General features: G+C 41.4%; 1 protein-coding gene across 6 annotated transcripts; it reads left to right on the top strand.

Moving 5' to 3' along the window:
• Window positions 1–276: 276 nt before the first annotated feature.
• Window positions 277–24,959, top strand: zmym4.1 (zinc finger MYM-type containing 4, tandem duplicate 1). Of its 6 annotated transcripts, none has more exons than XM_073484421.1 (27): window positions 3,699–3,734; window positions 9,048–9,744; window positions 11,112–11,270; window positions 11,499–11,560; window positions 12,231–12,380; window positions 12,841–13,079; window positions 13,239–13,416; window positions 13,827–14,030; window positions 14,120–14,270; window positions 14,352–14,467; window positions 14,974–15,156; window positions 15,458–15,608; window positions 15,863–16,035; window positions 16,119–16,263; window positions 16,376–16,471; window positions 16,878–16,915; window positions 17,446–17,590; window positions 18,442–18,554; window positions 18,751–18,988; window positions 19,168–19,389; window positions 19,565–19,674; window positions 19,781–19,964; window positions 20,090–20,241; window positions 20,714–20,828; window positions 20,920–21,168; window positions 21,651–21,777; window positions 22,888–24,959. In XM_073484421.1, the coding sequence occupies exons 1-27, from the start codon at window positions 3,714–3,716 to the stop codon at window positions 23,129–23,131; spliced, it is 4,662 nt and encodes a 1,553-aa protein (XP_073340522.1). In that variant the 5' UTR covers window positions 3,699–3,713; the 3' UTR covers window positions 23,132–24,959. The 6 variants fall into 6 exon arrangements, with proteins under 6 accessions (XP_073340524.1, XP_073340522.1, XP_073340520.1 ...); XM_073484419.1 differs by lacking the exon at window positions 3,699–3,734 and adding an exon at window positions 4,084–4,288; XM_073484420.1 differs by lacking the exon at window positions 3,699–3,734 and adding an exon at window positions 4,375–4,599.
• Window positions 24,960–25,188: the final 229 nt, after the last annotated feature.

Genomic DNA, 25,188 nt, shown 5'->3' on the forward strand with positions numbered 1-25,188 from the left:
TTCAGATTAATTCAGTTGTTGTCAGACTGGATATATAAATACATGCAGGGTTTATGGATTGGTTAAAGAGCATTTTTCTCCATATAAAATACATTATATATTGTGTAGTCTTCTTTTTCTTTCTATGGTGGGGTGTCATATAAATCCCTCCACACTCCGGTACACTAGGTGGCGCTGTGCAGCTCAGGTCGCGGTCGCAACCCGCCATTAAAACCATCCACAGCCGAAGAAGCGCCTGTCATGTCTTCTTCTCATACGTCTGCATCTTTCACAGCATCCCGCCGCTCGTCTCACAGGAGTTCACTCTTATAAATGTTAAAAAAAAAACCTTTATTAACGTCAAAACCAAACTCTTGTTTACTCGCCTGAGTTCAGCGGAGACGATCGGAGAAGCTACAGGAGCAGCGCCGCTGTGATGTGAACTAAAACTGTAAGTTTGCCACATTAATCTTCTTTAACACATCTTCAGTTTTGACATACTAACGCGCAACACTCACAACATCACCTCCGCCATTTTACCGCCGCTAATTAAACACTACTCCACTTTATAAACGCCGAAACAAGCGACCAATGCGCCTGTATTGGAAATGAACATCTCCTCTGCTTCACCTGTGTTTCTGAGTAGACTTAAAGGGGAAGTCCACCAACTTTACACATTAAAGTGTGTTTACATGCTTCAATGTGTGAACTATATGTGAAAAAGAAAAGAAAAAAGTTTGAAGTCTTTTATGGCTCCAGAGGAAGCCGCTTGTATTCTGATAAATTGCCTCCAGTGATGTCACTCAGTGGCCAAGTTGCACTGTGGGTAATGTAGTCTATCGCCTAGCAAATGACAAACCGAGCCGAATGCCACAGCGGAGCTCGTCTTCTCGTGCAGTTATAGTGCGAGTCGGTCGATCTAAAAGCGGAAAAATGGGGATGCTCGCTGCGATGGATGATTAAACGGCAAGTCTGCTAACTTCACAAGCAACTACAGCGGCTGATTTAACAGCTGATGGCGCTTAAAGAAAAGAAAGACAGGAGGAGTTTGACACAAACTTTCAAAGACCTAACCCTAACCCAAAAATTGATGAAGAGGTAAAAAGTAATTGCTTCAGGCTAAGCAGATCTTGCCCGAGTTATTTGTTTTCCGTGTCGGAGGTCTTTCTTTCCCGAGTTTTGAATAGAATGGAAAACCCCATTAACGAATGCTGCATTCACTTGCTCCTCAGATGATCCCATTGCCCCAGTTGGGAAGTCGTTAGTGGGCTTCTGGGTTTGGAACAGCAAAGAGAAGTTCAAACATGTTAGAGTTTAAACAACACGCTGACCACTGTTTCCAGTAGTTCAGTGAAAAGTGAAATGATACGATGATGATACAATCCATGACTTTAGTAAAAGTTTCCTACCATCCACCCAAGCTTTACTTTCGTCCGCCATGTTTCAGCAGCATATGATGCCGACTCTGCAACTTGTGTACCAAAATGTTCCCCAATTTTCTTCGAGTTGGTATTCATGTGAATTTTCCCAGTCAGAAAAAAACCTTTATCTGATAATTCCGACAGCGCATGAATGCACAGGTGTGCATTCATTCTGACTGTGTTATCTAAACTTTGTTGCAGATGCTGGGTCGCTGTATGACATAATTCGTAAGGCTGCCTGGTGAGTGTTAACAAATGAAATGTTCGTATTACCACATGTAAACAATTTAAAGTGTGATTTTAATTGTCAGTTTCATCTTCCATTGTGGAATATGGATGACATCTGACTTTAACCTCTGACTGTGGCGTCTAAACTTTGTTTCAGATCACCTTTTGTTGCTTCTAACATGCCCAAAGATAGCCGTGCCGCACGTGAGCGGAGGCGACAGGCGGCACGCCGTGCTCGTGCAGCTGAGTCAGAAGAAGCACGAGCTGCACGCCTGGCAAAAGATGCCGCACGCATGGCTAAAAAGAGGGCACTGGAAACACCGCAGATACGAGCCGAGCGCCTGGCAGTGGAGGCTGCACGAATTGCTAAAAAGAGGGCGAAGCGAAGGCAGCAGAGGCGTGCGGACTGCCTGGCAAGCAAGGCTGTGCGCATTGCTAACATGTGGGCTACTGAAGTGTCTGAGGTGCGAGTGGAGCGATGGTCGTGGGACCTTCAACATCAAGAGGAGGAGACCTCTGCAGACCAGGTCTATTATTAGTAATTATTTAACACAGCAGTGATGTGGGAATTAGATGATTGCATAAATTATTGAAATATTAATGAGATTTTTTATTATTTAATTTGGGTATTTTAAGTTATTAAAAAAAGATCTATGAATATCAATGAATTAGTCATTAATCAATTTTAATATGGTTTTTAACTTTCCATACTGAGTCCAACAGGCCTATAGGAGTGCAATGATAGACCAGTGGCCTTTTTTTCAACAGTTTTATTATTATAGTAATAATAATAATAATAATAATAATGATAATAATAATGCCATGATACAGCAGTGATTAATTAAGAAACCATGATTATATACATATGCTGTTGGCCATTTATATATTTTTTTCATTTATTTTTATTGCAAAACTGAACAATCATAAACAACAATAGACATATCTGCCAAGCGTTAAATAAATTGTATACTTAAAAAGGGAAAAAAGGTTTAGTGGTTTACACAATTTAGAGTGTTTTGGGGTTTGTTGAGTGCTGAGTAGTTTGTATATATTGCTGCATTTGATCAATTAAAAAAATGCAAAAAGGAAAGAAAAAGGAAAAAAACTTTTGTGGGTGTTAGATTTTGCTCAGCCAAAAAAAAAAGATTTATATATTTTTTTTCCAAACATTAAGGGGTAAATACATCATATATAAAGAGAAAGAACATTTGTATAGAAATGAAAATTGAACATAAACCCAATTAAATTAAATTAAATTAAATTTCTTATTTGTTGATAATGATGTTCAGTTAAAGGAATAGTTCACTCTAGAACGAAATTCAGTCATTATCGACTCACCCTCATGCTGATGAGAAATCCAGTGTAGTTTTTTATTCCTCAAAGTGCAGCTGGAGACCCGCAGGGGTACCATCCTGCAGCAAAAGTCCATATAACGGGTCAATGGTACCCGAGACGAAAAGGTCCATAAAACTACACAAAAACTTTGTAATATTCCTCCATACTGCAATCCAAGTGTCCTGAAGTGGGGACATCCAGAGTTTACTCGAAACGACGTCATTTAGTACATTTTTCTAGCCTAAACAGTCACTATACTATGTTTACCTGGAGGCACGCGAGTCTCCCTCAGCCGCTCGCACTACGGAAGCCGCGCCAGACAAGATCAACAGAAGTCGCGATATTCGCGGTGTTTACATCCAGCTGTGAGCGACACGAGAGCACAGCCATGCACGAGAACGAAGTCCGCTTTCTCCCCGAGTTGGATGTAAAACAACATGTTTTGTTATTTTCTTTGTCACTCAAAGGTTGACTCTTTTTTTTTTTAAATTAATATAAAAAGATGGTCCGAGTGTGTTCCTTTCCTAGATGCTTCAATCAGATGAAGCGTGCGCACAGGAGATCCATGACTTTCCACAAACTACCAGTTCAGGACCCTGAGAGACTACAGCTGTGGCTGAATGCTCTTCGTCGCGATATCAACACCGTCAACGTCCGTGGACTCCGGGTCTGCAGTGAACACTTTTTTCACCGGAGGATTTCAAATTTTCTAAAGGAAGAGCTTTGTTGAAGACTACAGCTGTGCCGGCCATGTCACAACTAAGGACAGAGGTAGGTACTTTACAGACCTTTTATATAACTTACATGTTTGTATATTTATATACCTTTTAAATCGAGTAGCATGAAAACAAAAGACATACTACTCTAGTGAGAGCGTGCCTTTGGTCCTGCGGGTCTTGGCCTCTTTTCCCAGTTGATTTTAGGCACGTGGAAAAACATCTCGAGACCCCCCCTCACAGCTGGATGGATGTAAAACACCGGTGTGTATCTATCGCGACTTCTCGTTGATCTACGCGGCTTCCGTAGTGCAGAGCTGTGAGGGTGCAGTTCACACGCTGCACCATCGGGGGCGATAGCGAGCTACTGACGTGTGATCGCTGCCGTAAAGTGAACACAGAAGAAGACAGCGCCCCGCAACAAGCTAGACTGAATGCAAATAATGCAGCAAGGAACCGCATGAGAAGTAGTTCACGGCTTTAAAGTCTCTTTCTTTAGTCCACGTTGATTTTGCCAAACCCGAGGATTTTGGAGCCAACATGGCGACTACGGAAACTGGCGATGGACATCAACGTCTGGCCACCAATCAAGACTCGTCTGCTGGCGCGGTAATTTTCTGCACGTTGTTACGGCTGTGTACATTCCTGATAACGTTGTTTATGTAAAGATGTTTGTACATCTTCGACTAGAGCAGCTGATTCATTTGCACAGCACAGTTTAGCTAGTGTGGTGTGCGTTACGCGACGAGAGTTAGCTAACCGCGGCGAGCTAACACAGACAGACAGAGAGGTGTGCACAGATGTAAGCAAGCTAGCCTTAGCTTAGCCAGCGTTGAGCTAGTTATCTTGTTTATAGGTCATTTAATCTGAAGACATGTCATTATCACATGGCTGAATTAAAGGAAGCGACTCAGACGGAGGTAAATAAACCATATTTGTCCGGATTGGCGCTGGGTTGTAGCTGTTAGCTAAACATCCCTGCAGCAGTAGCGCTATTTGTGTTTACATTACAAGAGCAGTGCTGCCGTATCAGCAACAAGCTAATCTGTTTTCTTCGTGTGGTCGCACAAAACGAAAATAAGGCTGAAGTGACAGCGTGTGCACGCAGTGTGTCAGTGTCAGCTACACTTTCATCACCCGTGTTTTTTCCACAGCTATCTGTTTATACAAGCACATCGGCTTTGATCACGTGTAAGCTGGCTGCATTGTAAAGTTAAGTACATTTTCCACATGAGCATATTGCGATTAAAACGCACAATGAGCCTTAAAGGGACACTATGTAGTTTGAGAAGAAATTGAAACTCAGAACATTAATATTCACAATATTAATGAGGCAATGATACAAACTTAGAAATATTAATTTTATCCCATTACTGAATAAACAAGCTGATCTCAGAGGAAAATAAGGTCCCAGAACACTGTTTGTTTATATGTGGTGGACCCTGCCACACTTCTCGCTTCAAAGCACAACAGTTTGAAATTGTGCTGTCCTTTAAAGGGGTAGTTCGGATTTTTTTGACATGAAGTTGTATGACATCCTCACCATCAGTGTCGTGCATCAGCAGTGACTTTTCCCCCACTGCGTCCTGTGAGCCGAGGTCTGTCCCGCTGTTGTTGCTGAAGAAAGTAGTTCCGGCTAGTTTGCGGGGTCACGAAGATAAAGCGTTTTGCTTCAAAAAACAATATCTGTTCAAAAGAGTAAAACATTTGCATCACAAAATCGTTTACGACAAAAAAGTCAGACCTCACGATCACCTGGCACTATTTCCCCTCCCTTCGTATCACTGCGCGCTTCCGCCTGTTGACACACGGCACCGCTCCGTCAGCTGTTTCACGGTGTTTACATGCTCGGATGTGCGAGAGAGCTAACGTGAGAGCTAACGTGAGTACTAGCGAGATTATTAGACAAGACGATATATAAAAATGGTGCGGACTTGCAGTTATCCGGGTTGCAACAACAAAGGTCACACCAAGTCGCCGTATATACTTCACCGCTTTCCTGTCACGGACGTTGCTATTAGGCAACTTTGGCTTCTTGCCATTGGCGTGAACACTGAAGCGAGACTGCCAAGGGTGAAAAAGCTTCGTGTGTGTAGTGCACACTTCAGCAAGGACGATTATGTTCCTATACGCCCAGGAAAGAGGAAGAAACATGTTTTGAAGAGCACTGCTGTGCCACGACCCCATGTAAGTACAACTACCTACAAGCTAAAGACGGTGCCTTTTTATATGATGACTGTTATTATTATTGTCAGCAACTATGTACTGTCTGTACAGAAACATATTTGTCACTGTCACTGTTGGTAGTAAGTAAAATGTAAGATATATTATTACTATTACTGTGTGTTGTGTGTGTATAAATGTTTGTATAATACATTTGAGATTCTCTCTTGTAATCTACAACACAATATTTGATTTTATGTTTTCAAAGGCATCGTCCTTGCTGAAGTGTGCCCTACACACACGAAGCTTTTTCACCCTTGGCAGTCTCGCTTCAATGTTCAAGCCTATGGCAAGAAGCCAAAGTTGCCTAATAGCAATGTCCGTGACAGGAAAGCGGTGAAATATATACGGCGACTTGGTGTGATCTTTGTTGTTGCAACCCGGATAATCGTAAATCCGCACCATTTTTATATATCCTCTTGTCTAATAATCTCGCTAGTACTCACGTTAGCTCTCACGTTAGCTCTCTCGCACATCCGAGCATGTAAACACCGTGAAACAGCTGACGGAGCGGTGCGGTGTGTCAACAGGCGGAAGCACGCAGTGATACGAAGGGAGGGAAAATAGTGCCAGGTGATCATGAGGTCTGACTTTTTTGTCGTAAACGATTTTGTGATGCAAATGTTTTACTCTTTTGAACGGATATTGTTTTTTGAAGCAAAACGCTTTATCTTCGTGACCCCGCAAACTAGTCGGAACTACTTTCTTCAGCAACAACAGCGGGACAGACCTCGGCTCACAGGACGCAGTGGGGGAAAAGTCACTGCTGATGCAAAATAAGGTCCCAGAACACTGTTTGTTTATATGTGGTGGACCCTGCCACCCTTCTTGCTTCAAAGTACAACAGTTTGAAAATGTGCTGTCCTTTAAGGTCAGTTTGTTTCATTCAGTTTATTAAGTCATCAAAAAAAGAACGTTTATTTATTTAGTTTGTTCAGGGAAAGAAAAATCTGTCTTTCTCTTCTGATTTACGTTTCTCTCAAAACTACAAAGTGCACCTTTTTAAAGGAACGGTTCACCCAAAAAATAGATTCAGTCAGCCAATTCTCCGCCGTTTGTTCACACAGAGCCAAGCAGCTCCGGGGTAAAAGACAAACCAGTGTGTAATTCACACAGGAAGCTGGCGCCGCGGCTTTAAAAGAGGCGTGACGGTACACGTCATGATGATGACGTCTGTGTGGTTTTTTTCTACGCGTTTCCCCCGGTGTCCTCCTGTTAATCTTAACATGCACCCACTGACTGTTTATAATCATATGGATGCTGTTATAATGTGTTGTGATGAGATCCTGACCCACCAAATATCCTGGAAAATGACAAAGTTACGTTTTTCTCTAAATTACATAATCACCATCAGTCAACAGGACGCCGTCTGACTCTTTCACTCGCGGGGAGGGAGGCTGTTTTATGGGGGAAAGTTCACTGAAGTCTCGGTTGGGAGGGCTGACCTTCACGGTGATTTTTTTCACCAAGACAAACAGTTGGTGAGTTAAAGTTTTTTGCCGGGGACAGACGCTGTTTTTCGGGCAGAAATGTGACGAAGAGTCGGTCGGACAGACACTTCTCCACTTATAACTGTGGTATTTTTTTCCTCATAAGTTGTCAAAGACAGGACCAGTTACTACGTTACTGTTGTTTGGTCCAGTAATGTTGCTTTGTGGGACATTTATCTATATTTTGTTGAGTGAAGGACCTGTATAGTTATCAGACAGTGAACACCATCAGACCGACACGCCCTCGCTCTGCGCCGCCGGCTTATCCATTCACGCTGGTTCAGTTCGCCAATGCTGCGCCTCTGATACTACCTCTGATACTACCTCCGGAGCCACATCAGAGGCGCAGCGAAATTTCACCCCTCGCCGCATCTGAGACTTTCACACAGAGGCGGATGCGGAGAATTGGCGCAGGATCCCCGCATGCAAACATGCAAGTGTGAATGGGGTAGTATCTACTTAGCCCCATGCCAGTGGAAAATCAGGTGAAGTTTTGTCATCCACAAAACATTTCTGGAGCTTCACAGCAAAACAGTGTTGTTCATTCTCCTGAATAACTGAAGCAAATGGGGACTTGTTTTAAAACGAAAAGAAAACAACTAGGGGAAAAAAATGGCTCCATACAGCTGGAAAAGGTCAGTACATCACTGAATTTTCCTTTTTATGCCATACTGTGGTGTCAGCTTTATTGAAGTCAATGGGAGATGCATGAAGAAACAGACTTAAACCCAACGTATCTACGTTGTAAGACTTCTGAGGAGGAAATGGCTCCAGAAAATGAAAGAACACACTTCAGAGAGCAGGTTAACCACTGATTTTTTTTTTTTTTTTTTTTAATCTACACGTTGTGCAGGAAAGGCTTTTGTTCACAGCGTGATTGCAGTCATATCAGCGGAAATCAGTCGGACCTACCCCGTTTGTTGACAATATTATTAGCCCTGTCAATCATTTGGGCAAAAAAAAAAATCAGTGGTTAACCTACTCTCTGAAGTGTGTTCTTTCATTTCCTGGAGGCGTTTCTTCATTAGAAGTCATACGATGTAGGTAGGTATGTTGGGTTTTAGTGTGTTTCTTCTTGCACCTCCCATAGATTTCAGTACAGCTGTCACCACAGTCTGGCCCAAAGCAAGATTCAGTGACGTAATGACACTTTCTTCTTTTTTAGGTTCCCGACCACACTTTGAGGGTGTAAATAACATATTTTCAGATCTATTTGAGATCTCTGGGCTTCCAGAGACTTGGATTACGCTGGAAGAGCTGTATGAAGCCGTTTCATTTCATTTCTCGGTTGTTTTTCACGTTTTGAAATAAGTCGCCATCGACTTGAGTTGTTTAGGGGAACGCTGCAACACTGTTTTGCTGTGAATCTCGAGAAATGTTTTGTGGACTTCAAAACTTCTCCTGACTTTCCATCGGCATGAGGATGAATTTTTGGGTGAGCTTATCCTTTTAAACCTGCTCTTTCAGTTGTTGTGTCGTGAGAAATCAGCCATGTGAAGTATCGTATTTAAATAAAGCTTCAGCATAGCCATTCAACTAATGACAGGTTTTGTTTTACATGCACTTCACACCAGACAAACCAGCAATATGAAAAACTTATTTCTTGAAGTATTATTCTGGGATTGTACAGAATCATTGTTTATTGTCTGACACAGGTGAAAGAGGAGACAGACAGAGAGTCAGTGGAAGCTGTTTCGCAGCTGGGATCATCAGTGGAAGCTGTCTCGGAGCCAGGATCATCAGTGGATGTTAAAGACCCAGAGCTTGCTTGTCGAGCTTCTCTGAGACTCTCTGAACGTGGAGAGCAGGACGACTCTGTTGCTGCTGAAAAAGAAATGGAAAGTAAAGAAACTGAACATAAAGAAACTGAGGCTGATGTGGGCCCTTCTCCTGAATCTATATCTCCTCAAAATCAACCCTCCTCACAGTCGTCTTTCTTTACAGAAGTCAGCACGGTTTTGGTTCAAGGTGGTGAATCAGATAGCACATCAGCGTCTGAAAAAGAGGTGAAAACTGAGGAAGACTCTGAGTTATACGATGAAAATGTTGCAGCAAAGGACAACAGCTCAGAGGAAAGTCTCACAGGACCCGACATCAGTGAGGACTCAAGTATGGACAAGACATCTGAACTCAAGGAGGAGACAACAAACACGGATGAAAAGCCGAACACAGAAATCGACACACAGCAGGAAAAGTCGTCTCTATCGAGGGTTTCAACAGCGGACGACCTTGATGAGATGATGGACATTGGTACAGTGGATCAGGTGGAGCAGGAAGCTCAGATGAAAGAAGAGGAAGTGAACTGTTTGATGGATGTGGAGAGCAGCCGTTCACCTGCCTTTTCTAATACAGGTAAAGTTAAGCAGAAGTTTTGTTTCTCTGTTATTTTTAGCTAAAAGTTTTTGTTTTCACGATGCAGAGAAACATTTTCAACACGGAGAGTTTATTGATGTTATGTAGTAAAAAAGTGGATGTTTTTAGAAAATTGTGGCGCTAATGAAGTGTTAACAGCCGTAGCTCCACATGTACCATCAGGTAAACTTTTTCTCCTTTTTTGCTGTGCATGCCTCCCATTTTTCAGCACCACCGGGCTTTACATTTGGGCCGCTGAAAAACAAAAAGAGCTCACAGTAGTTGATAGTAATGAGTAGTTGAAAAGCATGGCTATATATCACGTTGTTTAATGAATTGTTCGTACTGAAATATGGTCGAAACATTTGCCCTTCTGAACGTTACTTGCTTAATCTGTCTGCTAAGATAAAGTCTGGTGGTTTTGGACAAGGTTTTTTTTCAGCGCGTGTGAGAATTAATAGTTTAATCCGTTGTGGGGTTTTTTTCTTTCTGATTTGAGCCGTTGTTTTTTAGAAGATGACACAGGTGTTCGTTCATACATGACAGCGGCGTGTACAATTACCATCTCGTTTACCTAACACCATGCATGTTTGAATGGGGCTTTTTTTTAAAGTTTATTTGCCAAATCTAAAAGAAAATTGATAAATCATCAGCTTAATAGTAACTCTGGAATTTGCTGTGTGGCAGGTAATACATTCCTTTACATTAACTGAGGGGCCTGATGTGCCATCAGCCGACGTCGGGGCGGTCGATCAGTGTCTGTGGCCCTAGTTGTTGCCGTGTGTTCAGCATTGTTGGCGTCTCTTCGGTTGACTGACCATCTCAAATTGTTGGCAGAGCCCGTCAGTGGTAGAAATCACTCTGATTGGCCGTTCAGCTAAGCAAATCGAGAAGAGAAACAGAAAAAGAGGAATAGTCTCTTGATACTGTTGGTGTAGTATCCATTATTTCACCTATCGAGTGTGGTTTCTCCTTATTTTTTTTAGCCTCCACCTCTTCACCAGTGCTGTTTCTTGTGTTGCACAGGCGATGTATGAAAAACACTCTCATGGCAGTCTTCAAACATTTACTTGTGCACTGGTGGCTGCACAGACCTGGAGCAACTTTAACTATATCAGTGACGAGAGGCTTTCTTTGGCACAGCCTATAAGTTGGTAACCAGTTAACTTCTCTTTGTGGAAACTCTCAGCACTCTGCCAAGTTCACAGAGTGAGCTACAGAAATACAGAGCTGAGATCTAGTTCAAAGATAGTTCAGCAGGGCAGAAGCTCTCCAGCATAGTTTTGCTTCTCCAGTTAAAGTACTTGGAAGCTACTCACAGCTCTGTAGCGTCCCACTAATTTCTATATTTAAAATTTCTCTCACAGCCACTGAGGCAGAGGACAAGGTCTCTGTTAAGGAGGAAACTGATGTAGAACCCACTGTAGTACCACCACCTGCAGAGGAGGACCAGGTGGAGGACGTGAAAGTGGCTGTAGACTCGATGCAGTCCAGCCTGTCTCCGTCGTCTGAAGCTACACTCAGTGGTGAGTGTTGTCAGAGCAGTGGTGTTTCCCGAAAAGTAAAACCTGGTTATATTTATCTTTTAATGAAAATCTGAAGTTTAATGCTCTCAATTATGTGTCAGTTTTCCATCAAAAATAGCACTGAACATTGATATTTTCAAGGTATTCTATTGAAGTTAGAATTTCCAGTATCTACTTTGCACTTTTATTCAACGTTAACTTATTCACATGTTGCTCATGTTCCTGCAGGACGGGAGAGCTCATCACCAGTGACCATGGTGAACGGGATGAAAGTGGTTAAGCTCGACACTGTAAGTACAAGAAAGAAACTTCCTCAGTGTGACAGGTTTGTATTTTCACCGCTTAAATGTCGCATTAGTAAAAATCACATCACTTTCAGTTTTCTAAAAATATCTTTAAATGTGTTGTTTCTTCTCAAAGACCACATTAATGTAGCCAATGGGTCCTTTTGTTCATCCTCGCTGTATTGTTCGATAGTAAATGTGTTTATACGTCCTGTTGTAAATGAACATGGATGAACACTGAGACCATTTTGTAAATACAATTTATGCTGTTTTAATTAATAAATAACTATGCACAAGAAATATGACTGTTTGATTTTATATATAATACATGCTTTACTGTTATGGGGATAAATAAGCGATCAATCCTGTAAATTAAACCTTAGTAGTTCTGTGATTTTTGCCCTGACAATGTGAGTACAAATACAGAAACTCTGCTCCCAACTGGGCCAAACATTGCTGTATTATTTCCCTAAAAACTTACTAAAACTTTCTACATGAACATCTGAGAGACTTGCTAATTTTTTTGTTTATACTTGTCTTTTTACAGGTTGTCCTGTATTGGATTTGGATTTTACATCAGCGTTAGTACATAGTAAGGCTGGGATGCTACCATGGAAGTTGGACTCTGCATCAAAATCTTCAATAATGTATTTTTTCTTGTTTTTTCCTGTTGTAGGACAGGTTACAGGCCGCCACTCCGCCAATCAAGTCGTCTCCTTCACCACCTTTGATCAAGGTGAAGGATGAGCCCTCTGACGATGAGTATGAACAAGCCCTGATATCCTCGACGTCTTCAGCAAGCGTGAAAGATGAGCCCAACACAAGGGTGAGACACACACTTCTTAAGAATATTAAAAGTTCACCCTTTCTCGTTAATCTGATTACAGGTTCACAGTGTGGTCTCGTGTCTGAATAATCACCCTGAAGTCACAACAAGGTCTGATCTAGTGACAGTTATTAGAAATAGAAGTAGTGTGCAACATGGCTACCGCTAACAGCTTGTCTGCTGGTCAAAGCAAAAAACATCTGCAAGAATCCCAATTTGACCTAGAAACCCTGATCTCAGTGCTATTAAAAGACACAGGACCTCTGTGTTTGGACATGGCAGATTATGATCGGATGAAGATCACAGACAACCACCGCAATTATGACGACTAATTTGAGGTCCCCACGAAATACTAGTTTAATAAAAATAGAGCTTTATACTAGACCTTCATTCAGGATTTGATGGATCCAGAGTCACTGGACCGCCACTGACCTCTGCCTCACCGATCTGTTATTAACAGGAGGATTTGAGGATTGGATCGGTCTTCTCAGTGACCTCAACTTCTGAAACACAGACGCTGCCCGTCATCAATCCCTCATCAGTGTACATGTACTGCTCCCACTGCAATAAGAACCTGAGGAAAGGGCAGACCGCTTTCCAGAGGAAGGGTTCCCCAGCACTCTTCTGCTCCACCGAATGCCTCACCACATCTCTGCCTGCAGTCAAAGGAAACACTAAGACCTGCCACAACTGCCAAAAGTGAGTTCAACAGGGAGCAGCGTCATCGTAACAAACTAGATATTTTTCTGTGAGAAAAGGCAGAAAAATGACAATATAGCTGCAGATAAACTGGATTGTGTCAGAGTTCGTGACCCAAACAAACTATCACTGAATTCAGTTCTCTTCTCTTTCTCTCAGGTTGATATTTCGGCCTCAGGACGTCATTCTGGCTCCGGACGGTAAAGGAGCCATGAAGGACTTCTGCAGCCAGAACTGTCTGACCTCCTTCAACTACAAGAGGAGCGCCGCCGCCAAAAAACCAACACATCCGACAGGACCACAGTCACTCTGCAGCATGTGTACCAGATACTGCATCGTAAGTCAAACAGAACAGGGCTGCAACGAACAATTATTTTCATTATTTATTATTTTCTTGAGTAATTGAGTAATCATATTCACTGTCACTGTGAAATTTTCGAGAGTTCAAGGTGAAATCTAGTCTTTTATTTTAATGTGACCTACATCCTCAAATCTGAAGATATTCAGTTGACAGTCTTATAATATATGTATATATATATATATATATATATATATATATATATATATAGTCTTTCTGTTGACTGACTTTCATAGATAAGTTAAAGTTTCATAGATAAGATAAAATAAGTTATAAATAACAGTATATAACAGTACAGAGGTGCTACATGCAACCTTTTAGCACGCTGTCCCTGTAATTGAAGGATTAATCTCTGAAATAACACAGTTCTTTTGTCATCACTCCTGTAGAGCAAACATGAGGTGATCCTGACCGGTGCCGTCCACAAGCTCTGCAGTGACGCCTGCTTCAACCGTTTCCGTACAGTTAACAACCTGTCCATGGCCGGCTGTGCGAACTGCGGCTCCTACTGCCACAACAAGCCGCTCATGCTGAAGATGGACCGCAGCAGCAAAACTCTGTGCAACGCAGAGTGTCTGGCCAAGTACAAAGAGGTAGGAAAATTTAACGTAAAAAAATAAAAAGAGACTAACAAGAATTTATTTTAACATCCTCTCTTTTTTCCCCCTGACTCTTGTAATAGAAAACCAAGACGACCCAGCCGTGTACGATGTGTCGCACCACCCGTTTGCTAGCAGAAATGGTTGACATCAAAAACAGTGATGAGTCAGTGAACCTCTTCTGTAGCAGCAGTTGTGTGATGGCATTCAAAGTCCAGACCGTCAGTGCATCAGGTACCACAAGACTGTGATGTTTGCATCAGTGCTGCACTTGTGGACATTTTCTTTAATAAAAACTTGCTTTCTTTCTCATAGGTGCTCGGTTGTGTTGTGATAATTGTGGGAAAAACACAGTCCCGGCCTACCACCTGGCCATGTCGGACACCTCCATCAGGAACTTCTGCACTCTGCCGTGTGTCATGGCTTTTCAGGTACAGCTAAGCTTGTGATCAAAAGAAGTTTATGAGACTTGTTGTCAAATCATGTCATAATTCAGGGTGGGTGAAAAGCTGGGGGTGGACGAGTTGTTTAAATTCAGGGATAACTGCACGTTTTTAGTTAGTCTGTCCTGTAATAGTGTTGCATTTGGTTGTTCAGATTTGTTTGCAGAATTTTCTCCTGGATTGAGGAAGATTTAAGTTTTTATCTTTGGAGGGGGGTTTTTGGGGTCCTACTGTAAGAACTTTTTTTTTTTTTAAATTAAAAAAAATACGCATTTTCACATCATTTTGGACCTCTTGCACCAGGTTGGGGGTGCTGTTAAGACAGCTGTGCTGCAGTTTAGATGGGGACCTTTTACAACATATCTGTATTTAAAAAAAAACCAAATAACTCAGTTTGATTTGATTTGACACGCTTTGCTTATTCTGCACCAAAGACGGTACCTTTGTCACAATGGTTTTCACTCAACACTCTATCGTTTTTTGTGGCACTGTAGGAGAAGTTCAAGAAATCCCAGAAACAGGTGAATGTTTTTACCAAGTTACCCGTCGGATCCACTCAAATCCAGTCCGTCACTCCCATCCAATCTCAGCGAGAATCTCCCAAAGGATCAAAGAAACTGAGCTGCTCCCTCTGCTGCCGTAGCATAACTTTCAAACCTGAAGTCATCCAGATCAAGGTAATTTGTGTGTGTGGTAATGTGTGTTCGGTCTACTGGACTTTTCTTCTTATATTCCTCAGACAGACAGCTGGATTTTTACATACAGTTTTGCATAGAAATGACTTTTTGGAGACTTCCAGACTGAGTAAAGATTTTATTCTTAATTTTAGATGGCATTACCAGTAAGGATCACAAGAATTCACAAAAAAACTGTGGTCACCTCTTTGTAATCTGTCCCGAATGGCAGTCTTAGCCTTAAGATTTGAGAAAATGTGATGTACACACCCTGACATTTCTCTGTCACACTCTGTGTGTGCAGGACAAGATGGTTTTCGTGTGCAGCCTGGATTGTTCTCACGAGTTCAAGAAAACCAACTTTGTGACTTCCCTGTGTGAATACTGTAAGATGGAAAAGATCACCAAAGACGCCAAGAGAATTAACAACAAAGACTGCTTCTTCTGCAGCGATGGTAAGGAGACCGTTTGACATGTCGAATATAAAATAGACAATAAAGCAGGGTATGATTGAGGGCATGGCTACCATGGCATGTCCTCGGGGTCTCAGTCGAATCCAATCAGGATATCCTCCTCCAACTATGGTTAGTTCTGGCTCCAAAAAAAGATGGTGACATGCTGTAATGCCAAACTCAAGGCTTTAAAACAATAATCCACAAACCATTGAGTGACATCCAATGGGTTTACACTCTCCTCTCCTTCCTCTCAGGCTGTAAGCTCCTCTTCCGACACGACCTGACTAAAAACTGGGGGAAACACTGTCACTCCTGCGTCTACTGCCACTCTGTGTCCAAGAAGCTGGTGACGGCTCAGTATGGAGGCTCGACCGAGGAGTTCTGCTCTGAGGAGTGCAGGTCCAAATACACCATGCTCTTCTGCCATGTAAGCAAGAAGCCTCGTTGCGGTTATCAAAATAACCAAAACGATGCTCTGCCTCGACTTAGTGTTTCACTGTTTTCTCGCAGGTTGCAAAGTGTGACACCTGCGGCCGTAAAGGGAAACTGAAGCAGAGTCTCGCCATGCTGGGAGAAGTCAAACACTTCTGTGACCTGACGTGTCTGCTACAGTTCTGCTCTGATAAAGTGGCCACGCAGGGTGAGGTCTTCAAAGGTGTGTATCATTGTTCCCCTTTCAAGTTATATTTTCCTGATCAGTTGAACCTGACTCATTAGTTAAAATGTTATGAAACCCGCAGTCTGTAATATCGCTGTAACATTGTCAGGTACGGGGGAGGCCACACCCGTCATCGCCAATGTCATCTCGCTCGCAGGGACTCCCCCAGGGAAATCCAGTGCTTCTGAGAGAGCTGCCCAGCAAAGTAAACAAAAACATACAAGTATTTTCATGTACCATGTAATAGAGCTGCTATGATTAGTCAATAATGGATTCATCAATCGGAAGGAATTATTTTGATAATCAGTTAATTTCTAAGTTTGTTACTTTTCATGTTTCGGCCTCTTAAATGTAAATATTTGCAGATTTTCTTTGTCATTCAGTAACGATAGTAAAGAGTCGCTGGGTTTAGGATTGTTAGTTGATAAAAAAAATTGTGATGAGTATTTTTCACAATTGTGTGACATTTCATTGAATAGACGATTAATTATTAAATATCGCAGATTAATTGAAAATCGAAAAAAGTTTAAGCTCTACTGTATAACATGCTGTATCCTAATTCAACCAGTTGCCAGTGTTCATTGAGAAGGTTTTTATACTTTTCTCCACAGGCACAGGCTCTAACTTTCAGTCAAAGAACTCTGGACATGTAAGTTATCGTGTTTTACATGTGTTTTATATACTGTAAAATTCAATAATATGTACAGACAGGTGACAAATTAAAGGAAGAATATTCATATTAAAAAAACTGGAGAAATATTCAGTTAAACATTCAGGGTAATGCAACAAAACATAAAAATAATGTCAAATTCTGCTGAAAACTGGACAAATCTGGTTACTGGCTGATAAAGCAGGAGAGTAAAATTATCATGTAGTGTAAGACAATTTAAAGCAAAATGATACTGTGTGGTTTGTATGAAAACAATGAGCAGGCCCAGTGCACCTCTGTTTTTGGATCAAGATGAAAAGTGGAACCGTTCAGCACTTCGGTCTTCTCAGAATATTTCATGAGGTCAAATTTATGTCAATAAAACTGAAACGTTGGTTCACTGTTGAGTCTGTGGTGCACAGACGGCCCTTTGTGGGGATCGCCGCTCTGGCTGCCATAAGCTCTTTTTGGTACATTTTTGAACATTATTAGTTCTGAAGTTGTTTTCGTGTCATTTATCTGCCCTTCAGATCAGTCTTCAGACAGATCCAGTGAAGTCTGCTCCTCCTCCTGGACAAAAGATCCTGAAGAACAAGGCTCTGCTCTGCAGACCGCTGGTGCAGAACAAAGGGGTCTCGTGCAAAACACAGACAGTCGATTGTGAAGCACAAACGGGTAAAAGCAACGCACACACAGCTTCCATGGTAACAACAGGCTCTCCAGTCTGTTTACCTGCAGGGACAGGACTAACAAACACACTGACTGCTGATATTTTTTCTGTATTTTATATTGATTTTTATTAAATAGGTTTTTTTTATAGTGTTTTTTTCCCTTCTTCTTCTCCCCTTTTCATGTATTTATTCAGCATTAGGATTGCAGCAATAGTCCAGTTTCAAGGTAGACTGTGGTATGAAAATTGACTGTTATCACACCATGTTCATTTGCTAATATATAGTATTCAATTCTACTGTGTAAGTGTCATTAAAAACTATATATTTCAAGGTTTTGTAAAGTTACATGTCTGTCAGGAAATGATGTATTTCAGGAAAAAAATGATAACGTGTCTGTTTGACTTCAAAAACTCTACTGTTTTATTCTTTTAAGGGTCGTTACAAGTAATAATAATAATTACTTTATAAATCAAAATAATGATAGTGATTGTGTAATACAGTGTTACCATGAAACTGTGAAAAATCTCACACCTTTGCAACCCTACCAGGCACACTTGGAAGTTTAAAAAATATTTTAAAAATGATTTGGCAAATAAATCTTCACAAATTCAGCCTCTGCGGGCATGTTTTTATATATATTGGTACAAATTGATATTTTCAGTAGAAATATCGAACAATATGTAATTAGAGCTCAGAATTATTTCCCTGAACAAGACTTTTGAATCGCTAAAGCTCAAAGTTTGTATTCTATATTTAACTAAACACTTGCCATGTTGTTTTATTTTACTGAGAATATTTTTGCTCATGCTGAAACTAATACTAGCTTAAAAAAAGAGTTTTTTTCTTTCTCTATAGACATCTCCTTCCCTAGAGTCATGATTGTGCCTGTCCCAGTGCCGGTGTACATTCCCGTACCGATGAACATGTACAGCCAGTGTACCCCCAAACCTGTGGGCCTGCCAGTCCCGGTAAGTCAAACACTACAAACACCTCTGGTTTCAGAGCGATGGGTTGCTAAAGTAAAATCACATCACAAATGAATCATCTCACTCTCAGAATTAAGAAATTAAATAACTATATTAGACAGCAACGGTTAATATTCAACATCTTCGTCCTTATTTCAGTCCCTCACAGGCTCTTATATTGTAACTCTGTCTCCCACAGCTGCCTGTACCCATGTTCCTTCCTGTGACCATGGACAGCGCTGAACGCATCGTGGAAACCATCCAGGAGATCAAAGAAAAGATCCCGTCCGACCCCTTCGAGGCAGAGCTAATCCTCATGGCTGAGATGGTGGCAGAACAAGATGAGAAGAACGACACCGAGGAGAGACCGAAGGAGAAAGTGGTGGAGAAGGAGAAAGAGAGACAACCAGCACCAGCACCAGCACCTCCTCCAGATGGTAAAAACTTATTCTTTTTGCTGCTTCTGGAAATCTATGTGCTGCATTTTCAGGATTTCATGTCGATATTTTTAATGTTATGTTAAATTATTTCCCATAAATGTTTTTATACTGATGTTGTTAATATGAGAGGACTGTATCACACTGGATGACAAGCTGCTCTCGTGTTTATGTTACAGACCACACCAGTAACTACAGTGATGACCTGGACACAGACGACTTGGCCAGTTTACTCAACACCTGGGAGGAAGACGTCGGTGTCAGGTCTCCCAGTCGACTCTACTCCAGCGAGAAGCTCAACCCCATTATGGACATTCCTGTGGCTGTGTCCAGTGAGCCTTTCACCGAGGCCCCGCCTCCAGCACCACCTCCCATGGACATCGAAGCCGACGTCACTGTTGGTGAGATGAGACGTACAAACTCATCAAGTGCACGAAGCTAGAAACTTTGACTTTCATCTCCACCCTGACCGTGTTTAGGAGTTTAAAACATTGAGGTGTTATCCTAAATTACACCGACTACCTGGTTTTGACTTTGGCGTGCTCGGTGTAACATTTCTTGTGATGCCATTGCCAGAAACTCTGGAGAGGATGGCCCGGCTCAGAGAGCACGCTGAGCGGTCCCCGAGCCCCCCGCCTGCTGTGACACGACGACGTCAAGCTCCCAGGAAAGCCAGAGAAAAGAAGGTAACTTAGTGGTAAAAGAGATGAGAAAAAATACTTTTGCAGTTTGGATACTGGGAATGTCTAGTGTCCATGACACAGCCTCTTCTCTCTTTCCTCTTTTTCCAAGGGTCGTAAGTCACAGCGGTCGTCTAAAACAGCTGAAGCGTCGTCTCAGAAAGGCGCATCCAACAAGGCCCTGACTGCCCTGACTGAAATCCCAAAACTGAAGAGTGAGTATGGAGTCGACGCCTGGAAGCGATGGATCCAGTGGAGGAAAACTCAACCCAACCTGGAGAAGCCACGCTTTGGTTGTAAGTCTCAACCCACAGTAAAGAAACCCTCTAAAGCAGAGCTTGAGTACACTGATTCTTTGTGTAAAATTTGACATAATTCATAAAAAATAAACGTATGAAGATGATTATTACCTTGGTTTTAGCTCGTCCAATGGAGTTAAAGGAGGATGTTATCCAGTGCACCACTGCTGAGCTGAGCTACGGCCTCTGTTGCTTCATCACTGAGCTGAAACGACCCAACGGAGAGCCGTACTCCCCCGACAGCCTGTTCTACCTCTGCCTCGGCATCCAACAGGTTAGACATTTCTTATCGTATAACGGGTTAGGTGCTGAACACAGGTAGAGCTGTGACTGATGACTATTTTCATTATCGACTAATCTGCCCATTCATTTCACAATTAAAGGTGCACTATGGAGATTTGAGAACTCTCTTTGTTTTCATGACTGAATAAACAAACTGACCTTAAAGGACAACACAATTTCATACTGTTGTACTTTGTTTATATGTGGCGGACCCTGCCACCTTTCTAGCTTCAAACAGTGTTCTGGGGACCTTATTTACCTCTGAAAACGGCTTGTTTATTCAATAATGGAAATAAATATGTCTGTGTTTGTGTTATTACTTCATTAATATTGTAAGTATTAAAATTCTGAGTTTGAATTTATTCTCCAAAACTACATAGTGCCCCTTTTTTAACAGTGATTTCAACAGTAATGAGTAAATTAGATGGCTGACACTGGTGTTTTACTCGTGTGTCTCTCTGTAGTACCTGTTTGAGAACGGTCGTGTGGAGAACATATTCATGGATCGGTTCTACAACAAGTTCTCTACTGAGTTCACCAACATGCTGAGAGGTTTCAAGCCCTCAATCACAGCAAGTGGTGAGTTACACAAGTTTTTGTTTGTTCAGTTTGTCTGTTCCACACAAACATTCGACCAGATTTCAACACGTCCCTCTCTTCACCTTGGCAGGTTACATCCATTCCCGTGTGGAGGAGGAGTTCCTGTGGGACTGTAAACAGTTGGGGGCGTACTCCCCCATCGTCCTCCTCAACACTCTGCTCTTCTTCTGCTGCAAGTACTTTGGCTTCACCTCGGTGGAGCAGCACCGCCAGCTGTCCTTCGCCCACGTCATGCGCTGCACCAAAACCAATCCCAACTACACCAAGACCACCTTCCTGCGCTTCTATCCCCCACTAGCTGTGAACGAGGGAGAGTCAGGTAACAATATGGCTCCTTTTTTTTAATACAAAAACGTCTTAATAACAACGCTTTTAAGATATTAAAACACTTCAGTTGTTTCTCTTTAATCACAATCCTCATAATTGTATTTTAACAGTCACATATTTTGTGTTTTTATGTGAATGTTATATGGAAGTCAAGCAAAAAGTCATTCACAGCACCTGATTGTGAGCTAAGGAGGAGCACAAATGATCATGAAACTTGAATTTTGTTGGAGATATTGCGTACATAAATACATCTTTTCTAACATGGATGTACGTGAGCCTGATTAAAACCTGAATTTCTACCCTGACGTATCATATACAGCTTTAGATTCCAATTTTACCCCTTTTTACAAATGTAAAGTTTTTAGCACTGTAAACATTTTAAAACACTGCAGACAGAATTATTAACTGACACAACAACATAAGTTCATCACTTAATCTATGTTTACTATTTGATCGTCAAATAATGATCTTCAGATCCAGAGGTTCCTGCGAAGAGACGTAAGGAGGAGGACAGTAAAGAGGACATCCTGGAGATGATGGAGAACACGGAGAACCCTCTCCGCTGTCCGGTCAGACTCTACGAGTTCTACCTCTCAAAGTGGTGAGTGTAGGACACGCTGATCTGTCTGTTTGAGGTCATCTCTTCAGCTCTTTTCCTTTTCTGAAACAGCTGGCAGAATAACTGGCTGTTTGAACTTGATTTACAGATTAATGTGATCATTTTTCGGTTGCTGTGAGCTTTTTCTAGTATTTAAACCCTTAAGTATAATCGATTGATGGTTACAAAAGCCTTGTTTCCACCAAAGCACTGTCAGTGAAGTGACTTTTGAATCATACATAACCCGTAATTAATGTACCTAAACCTTAGATCTGTTTTGCGTTTCCACTGCATACAGTAGTCATTATAAAAAAGGGGGTTGTTCCCTGCATGGCTTCTTTTTTAAAACTTGGAAGCAGCTGCATTCATTATCTAACAAACATTACTGCCAGATCAACAACATACACAGAGTGGTAACCCTTTTTTTCCTCAGCTCCACTCGCGCTGCTCTCTCTTGCTAAATCACACTCTCACAACACATTTTGTTTACTTACTTCTCGGTATGTAAAACAAAGAAGGTTTTCAACAGAGGGGAAACAAAAAAAAAACAGGATGGCTCGTAGCGATTCTTTTGGCACTATCCACTAGTTTTGATAATGGAAACGCAAAAATAACAGTTTTAAACTGTCAAACACTTTCTGATTCCAGCTTTTTAAATGTAAGAATTTGCATAATTTCTGAACGAACAGTCTTTAGGTTTTGGACTGTTGGTTGGACAAAAGAAGCAATTTGGAGATGTCACAAATTGTGATGAGACTTAAAGGAAAAATTCACTCAAAAATTTAAATTCAGTCACTATCTACTCACCCTCCATTCTGGAGCGTCACAGCAAAACGGCGTTGCAACGCTCTCCTTGCTGGGGACTTGTTTTAAAACATTAAAAAACACCTGAAAAAACAAAAAACAAAATCAAAATCGCCTCCACATGCCCCGAAATAGTTTTGAAGAGATGTCATTTACACCCTTTTTTAAGCTAAAAGTGTAAATAACTAACTTACCCCTTAGCGGTGAGAAGATAACGACTGAATTTTCATTGTTGGGTGAACTATTCCTTAAATCTATAATGAAAATAGGTGTTGGACACCATGTTGACATTAACTGTCTTCCATCCAGCTCGGAGTCGGTCAAGCAGCGCACCAACCTGTTCTACCTTCACCCCGAGCGCTGCTGCGTCCCCAACAGCCCGCTGTGGTTCTCCTCCACCCCTCTGGACGACGGCACCATGGAGGCCATGCTGACCCGCATCCTCACCGTCAGAGAGTTGCATCTCAAGACGGGGACAGACGGAGCGATGGAGCGGCAGCCGCCTGAAGACCCTCCATTTATACCGGAAGACGAAGACGGGGATTCGGAGTGATGAAGAGCAATGAGAACAGAAGTGACCTTTTCATGTAAATGTTTGTAGATGAAATTAAATCTTCATTTAAACACGGCCCAATAAACACAAATGGACAGAATAAATCTGAACTGCAGAGAAAACCTACTTCTTAATCCACACGTTGATCAGGATTCATAGAAGATCTTCAAACGCACAGACTGTTTACGACTGTTTATCAAGACACTGTTGTCCTTTTGTCTTCTGAATGGTCGCCTCTCTTTCTTCCTTCTACATGTTGTGATTCCTTCAATTCCTGTAAGAATTCGTTTTTTTTGTTCTCGTTCAAACACAGACAATGAAAAACCATTTTGATTTCTGTTGGTGTCAGTGATCACACGTCCACCCTGAATACTAATAAAAAAACGTCTTTCGGTGATGTAGATGTAATCTGCCAACTTGAGCTGGGGTTAAAAAAAAAATCGATTTTCCGATTCAAATCATTTGAAGGATCAGATATTGATTTATAAAATCCATAGATCGATCTTTCAATCAACGCCTTTTCCTGCTGATGTGCATCAGAAAATTAACACCTGCCAAGCGCCAAATGCGTGTAGATTTTCCATTTGGAGAGTAAATCTTTGACGCCTGAATGTTTGTATCAAAACAGTCGTGATTTAAAACTATGCTCAGAGCCTCAATCGTGTTTTGGTGTCAGTTATGGGGGTCGTTTTCTGTCCTCTGCTTCACGCGCACTTGAATGCACCTTGTAAACTGAAAAGTCTGTTCTCGAATGGCCACAAATGTTTGAAACAGGAAAGTTTCTATTTTTTCTTATTTTCCTTTTGTTGAATACATCGGCAGACATCTGTCATTGCTTTCTCGTCCATTCACAGCATTTTTAATAATGCGATGCTGCCCATTCATGTCTCCTCAGGCAGATTTTTACAACAAATCTCCAAAACAATTAAATTCTTAATGTGTAAACACATTTTTTTAATAATGCACCTCGTTATTACAGCGTTAGTTCTCTGAAATCCAAGCAGAATTGGTATTTTAACTGAAATATTGTGAACTGAAATATTGTGAATCGAATTTTAAAATCGATGGTAGTACCCAGCTCTGTTGGCAAACCTGCATCAGTGCCGTGATTTGGTGTCGGTCTGTAAGTTAAAGAACAAATGCTTGTTTCAGGAATATTTTTGCAGCTTTTATACCCTGAGGAGTGTTGAAAGTCATTCTTGGACATTTAGGAAATACACTTCACAACAGAATAATTCCTGTAAATCACAGATTTGATTATACCAAAGTGTGACAGGACTGTGGATTTTCTTTTACATCTGTTGTCAAAGTTCCCGAAGGCTTCTCCGACTTCTACATTGTTGAAGTCAAACAGAAAACTTAATTCAACACAAATTGTGTTGTGTACATCAGAGGGTCTGATTTTGAAAGGTTGTGTCACTTGGTTGTGAGATTATACAGTAACCAACTGTTCATCGATAGAAATGGGGAAAAGTGTTTGGAAACTAAATTTAAAACAAAAGAAACTCTTTTCTTTGAATGTAGCAGACGCCACTGTTGAAAAAAGGCTGAAAACGTCACAATTTGACCCCTTTTTGTTTGTTTGAACGCTGAGATGAACAGATTTTTGAGTGTTGAGTAACTGTTTTATTGTTATCTCCTCTGAGACATTGACTTTTTGCATAACCGTGACCCTGATATTATATAAATAGAGATTAAAGACATACTGTCCCTTCATGTATATCTTGGTTATATTAACCCCCAGTCCTTAGTGTATGGCTGCCAAGGTTCTGAGTATTTTCTATTGTATGTTGTTTTTTGAATAAAAAAAACCAAAAACATGTTAAAACGTCGAGACTCAACAGTTACGGCTTTCCTTCTTTTGTAATATTTACTGTATGTGTGTTAAAGAAAAATAACTAACTGGATATTGATTCAAAAAAGGCTCGATATTCACTAAAGAGTTGCATATATTACGTCTCCTTTTCAATTAAACATTTTCTCACCTTGTGCACTTGTAGTTGACCGTGTAAACCAGCAGAGGACCCTCATCCCAATGGAGTGCAAGGATAGACATC

Source organism: Pagrus major, chromosome 16 (assembly GCF_040436345.1).
Source record: "Pagrus major chromosome 16, Pma_NU_1.0".
Classification (NCBI taxonomy): Eukaryota; Metazoa; Chordata; class Actinopteri; order Spariformes; family Sparidae; genus Pagrus; species Pagrus major.

Bases quoted from the DNA above. Each gene is read 5' to 3' on its own strand.
- zmym4.1 (XM_073484418.1), top strand. From the start codon at position 5,603: ATGGTGCGGACTTGCAGTTATCCGGGTTGCAACAACAAAGGTCACACC. The intron at 14,468-14,973 runs GTACAGCTAAGC...GTGGCACTGTAG, and splicing joins CGTGTGTCATGGCTTTTCAG to GAGAAGTTCAAGAAATCCCA. The intron at 15,157-15,457 runs GTAATTTGTGTG...CTGTGTGTGCAG, and splicing joins CTGAAGTCATCCAGATCAAG to GACAAGATGGTTTTCGTGTG.